The sequence below is a fragment of the Procambarus clarkii genome, chromosome 66, assembly GCF_040958095.1.
Source record: "Procambarus clarkii isolate CNS0578487 chromosome 66, FALCON_Pclarkii_2.0, whole genome shotgun sequence".
In the NCBI taxonomy this organism is placed as follows: domain Eukaryota; kingdom Metazoa; phylum Arthropoda; class Malacostraca; order Decapoda; family Cambaridae; genus Procambarus; species Procambarus clarkii.
In genome coordinates, this window is record NC_091215.1 from 6169285 (window position 1) to 6174412 (window position 5128).

Here is a 5128-nt window from a genome sequence, read left to right on the forward strand (position 1 = left end):
GCAACTGTCTGTTAAATGGTTCAATGATACCGTTGCTTGGGGCTGGTCAGATTAATCAATGGTGTCGCTACCGTACTAAACTTTTTCACAAACCTACGATAGTAAGATGCAAGGTCAAGGAAGTGCAGGAGCTGCTTCCTGGTTGTAGGTTGTGGGTAATGCTGAATTACTTGAGTGTGAATGGTTAAAGGAGCAATGCTGCCACTCCCAATCACATGACCAAGATAACGCACTTTACCTTTAGCAAAGGTGGACTTGCCCAAGTTGATGGTAAGGCCAGCTGTCAGGAGCTTGGAGAACAATTGTTGCAGCTGGAGCAGATGTTCGCTCCAGGTGTTAGTTGCCACAACGATGTCATCCAAGTAGGCGTTGGAGTGATCTAGGCCGTAGATGACGTGGTTGACAGCTCGCTGGAAGGAGGCCGGGGCGTTACACAGTCCAAAAGGTAGGCGTTCATATCTGTATAGGCCAAAAGGAGTGATGAAGGCAGATATTTCCTTAGCTCGCTCTGTCAGGCTGATTTGGTAATAGCCCTTTAACAAATCATTTTGGGTCAAATAATTAGCATCACCTACTGCTTCAAGGATATCATCTATGCGAGGTAAAGGGTAAGCATCCTTGACGGTCACAAGGTACAGTTTCCTATAGTCGGTACATAGTCGTACTTTACCGTGCGGTTTCGGCACCAATATGGAGGGTGAGGCCCAAGGGGACTCACAAGGGGTGGCCAGCCCATGATCCAGAAGGTACTGTACTTCAGCACGCATAACTTCCTCTTTGTACGGGCTGATACGGTAGAAGGGTTGACGAATCGGCCGGGTATCAGGAAGCAGCTGAATGTCATGCTGAACCACATTACACTCCTGGGGGATCATCGCTGAACAACTTATGATGTTCTTGAAGAACTTTTATGAGAGGAGCATATTATAGACTGTGGGTTGGTGGTGTTGTCGTCGTGGTTCCTCCTCTACGGACAACCCAACCCACAACTCGGTAGAGTGCTTATACTAGGAGATCACCCTTGGCGCTTCTGGCTCTTGGAGAGGGGCTCAACGTCACACGTTTAGGGGATGCGGCTCCAACACTTAGCCTCGTTGTCACGTGCACACACCCACTCGAGCCGCTGTGACTCCCCACTCTCTCCTTATGAGATATGATCTCCTCAATCCCCTATGACTTACTAGTATTACCTCCTACCCTGTCCACAGCAGTGGTTCATGGTTCTTTCTCTCTCTCTCTCCTTCTTTACTACCTCCTGGGAAGCCTCACTAGGACAAGGGCAAACACCAGCAAATTGTGACACATTTACTGAACAAAGCACATACACGATACATACACACATATAATAATAATGAATCCTATACTCTATAATATCACAATCAGGTTGCACTCCAATACCATCAGAACTCTATTATCAGCTTATCAAGTGGTATCCTATCTCCTGGTTCACCACCTGATACTATTAACCTCCTCAAGTTGGTCAAGCCTACACACTGTTGCACCATCAGCAAGATAACATATATATATAGAAAACCAGCATTTGAATGCAATAACATATACCAGTATAAATGTTCATTGATACTTCAATATAAAAAAAAAACTCCTTGACATAAGGATGCCAACAGTCACTCACCTCTCACTGCGTCTTGCACGCTACTGACAACCAAACACTATCAACTCCCTATAAGTAATCCACCAGAACTTCCCCTTCCACCTCTGGAAGTTCACAACCCTAATATCCTTAGGTTCTTCCGGGCTTCACTACCAGGATCCTCTGCAGCTCCTCCAGGCTGCTATCATGAAGTTTCCTTGTGCAACTACGGTGCTTCGCCCTTCTGTTAGGTTCTTCCACAGCTCTCTTGGCTGCTACACCACCTCTACAGAAGCACGTGACACTCCTCTTCACTGCTGCTTCTCCTCACAGCTCGAGGTCCTCTGCTCCACTACCTTGGAGTCTCATCAGCTACATCATCTGCTGGCTTCGAAGTTCTCAGCAACTTCTTCCCCAAAGAACAAACCTGCAACCCATCGACGTTCCAATAAAATGTTCCCCTTTAACACATAAACAAAAATAACCACACAATATGCTTGCCTCAAACCTCTATCTGTCCTCTACATACAGTGAGAGTGGACTCCCCCGTTTTGGGCGGGTCCATACTCCACCTCGCCTGGCGGCGGTCCTCACTCACTGGGAGGGTCTTCCTCCATCCGGAGCCAGGCTCCCTCAGTCGTCCGTCAGAGCTCAGAGGGGATGGACGTCGCTCCGTGCTCCTCCCTCTTCACTCTCCTATTTCAGGCCTTCTGCCTTATTAAAACATGTCTAACCTATAAATAAACATTGCTACTGTCGCTGGGCACACGACCAACTACAAACAATCACTATGAACTGGCGTATATCGTGCTTACCACAGATTAACTGATCGAGGGCGCTTTCCCTCTGACGGCGTCTGGTCAGGGCGCTCCACACGGCCCACAATAATGCCTCCGGGCGGCTTAATATTCACTAATTATCGTCCACGACTTGAGACCACACGTCCCCAGCTCGATTCCACAGCTGGCACGTCTGCACACTTCTCTTCTCTTAGAGATATATCACTAGGGGTTCCCTTCTGACGGGAGCTCAACGGAGCGCGGCTTCCCCCTGCGATGTCTGGCACTCAAGTGAGGTCAAGGTCCTCCAGAAGCGAGCCTCACGCCTCCAGCAAAAATGTCCACATCTCCTAGCCAGTCATTTATCTATTTCCTTACTTACTGCCCATAATCTTAAACTGTTACACATATCCAACCAACTATTTTACATATGCGTTATCACCTCAATACTTGCTAGACCTTCTAATCAGGTCAGGCTTGACGAATAACTCTCAAGGAGGGAGACTCGTTTCTCCTGCAGGCTGAGATCATAACACTCCCCTCCCCTTATTTTTGAGAGTTATTCCAGTGGCAAAGCTCGGGATAATACATCCGCCACCACGCTGTCTCGTTCTTCACCCCATATACTCTCTTAGGAGTCTACAATTAATTCGTTGCACCTTGCAACATCTGGCACACCACGTGCCAGAAACATGATCTACTCACAAACGATTTGACCTCTCTGACACCTCAAAGCTAGGCTGTCCTCCTTGGACGCCTGCACTCCATTGGTCCACTCTACTTACTGTCTCCACCCTCCGTTTCCTCGTCTTCTTCTCTTCACGTCCAGAGTCAGACATCTGCTGTCTGTACCTCCTCTGTCGTCTTCATACTTCCATCTACTGCCATTATACTTTCGCCTCCTGTCGTCATACTTCACTCCCTCGTCTTCACCAACTATCCTCCCTTTCGTCTCCTCATTTGTCCAAGACATCGTCTTGTTTGACCTCCATCGAGTCCTCGGCTTTCTTCTATTCCTCCATGCTTGCATCATCATCCTCTTCCCACACTTCTCACCTCTATACCACTCCATTTCTTCTCCTTCAACTCTTCTTCGTTCCCTAAAAGTTTCTTCGGGCACTGTACTACATCCAACAGCACTCGACCGTACATATCGCTTTACCTCTCCTAGAGTGCTCGTAGGCATCTCTCCACACATACTGTCTCTTCTCCTTTCATTTTCTCGGCTATTACTCTTCTTCATTATCTCTACTCTACGTTTTCTGTGAAACATGTCAACTCCTGACATCTCAAACAACTCAACTGCACTATCCCTATGCCTCTGTGCTCGTGGACAACGTGACGCTCTACTCCCGTCCTCAGTATGTCCACATCTTCCCTCATTCCTACTCAGCACAGTTGCATTCACCTTCCGACTCTTAATTTCAGCAGTCTGGGCTCTCTTCAGGTCAACTCCCTTCACAGTATTCTTCTTCGGCTGGGCCATCTTCACTTTTGACCTCACCGAGACTTCATTTTTCTGGGCTGGACCTTCATCAAACAGCCATGCTATATCTACATCAATATCTTCCACCGGCTGAATCGACACTGTCTCATCTTCTCCAGTGTCTTCCTCGTCGGCCACCTCTGCCTTCGTCACTACCGAGACAGGGTTTTCAATGGCTTGGCGGTCTCCTGACTCATCTCCTCGGATGTCAGTCAGGTTCACACTCTCAGGTGTCCCACCCGTGCAGTGGCCTTCTGGGCACTCCTCTGGCACAGTCTCCGCTATGACTCTTGTCAACACCTTTGTCCCGCACAAGTCATTCCCCAGGATCACTTGGACTCCTGGAATAGGTATGTCGGGGCACACTCCCAACATCACCTCCGCCGACACATATTCCGACCTTAGCTGGACAGCACATACGGGCATGTCACTCTCCGACAATAACCCATATACTTTCATCTTCCCACTGCCAGCTAACCGTCGACCATCCCCAATCAGGCTTCTCGCAATCAAGCTCTGATTAGCTCCGGTATCTCTTAAGATACCAACTTCTACCTCAGGTTGGCCTCTTATACTGATCCAACCTTTACTCATGAACGGCCTATACCTCTCGTTCACTAAATTCGCTCTCTGTGGTTTGTCTCGGAACACATTAGTATATTTACTTCCGGGGTCACACATGGCCAGGGTCACAACTCTCTTGCCCTGTCTACAATCTCGCATCACGTGACCCAATCCGTTACAATTGTAACATCTCATCTGGGAAAAGTCTCTCCTATACGTACCAAAGCGGCTCTGACTTTGTCCACTCACATGAGAGTTCCTCGGGCCAGGCACACTATTTGTACTCTGTGGGGCTTTACTGGACTCTTGATTCCCTGGATCACGGATAGTTTCTCGTTTGGCTCCTCCATCTTCACTTTCAGACGAAGTGCGCGACCTACTCTTCTGAGTTTTAGGGTACTTACTTTTATCTGCCCATTTATCAAAATTTTTCTCATCCCAGACTCTTCTGGGCCTCTCGTAATTTCTTCCCCCCCAGACTCCATTGGATCTGCCATTGCTGCGTCTCGCCTCGCTTCTCACTCTGTTCTCCCTCAAGCTCTTGTATGCTTCAGTAATCATATCCGCCCTATCTGCGGCATCTTTCACCTCCATTATCCCTGCTTCTTGGATCTTGAACTTTGTTTCGGGATGCATCATCTCCAAGAACTTCTCCATGACCATCAGTTGCTTCAGGTCAGCATAAGATCCAACTCCAGCAGCCTCAAT

At 48.2% G+C, this 5128-nt stretch overlaps 1 protein-coding gene across 1 annotated transcript; it reads right to left on the reverse strand.

Moving 5' to 3' along the window:
- Positions 1-1323: 1323 nt before the first annotated feature.
- On the reverse strand, positions 1324-4619 carry LOC138355096 (uncharacterized). Its single transcript, XM_069309793.1, has 2 exons — positions 2407-4619; positions 1324-2018 (listed from the first exon to the last, which is right to left on the reverse strand). Exon 1 carries the CDS (start codon positions 4613-4615, stop codon positions 3152-3154), a length of 1464 nt encoding a protein of 487 aa, XP_069165894.1. The 5' UTR covers positions 4616-4619; the 3' UTR covers positions 1324-2018; positions 2407-3151.
- Between the last annotated feature and the right edge of the window lie 509 nt (positions 4620-5128).

Bases quoted from the DNA above. Each gene is read 5' to 3' on its own strand.
- LOC138355096 (XM_069309793.1), bottom strand. From the start codon at position 4,615: ATGAGATGTTACAATTGTAACGGATTGGGTCACGTGATGCGAGATTGT.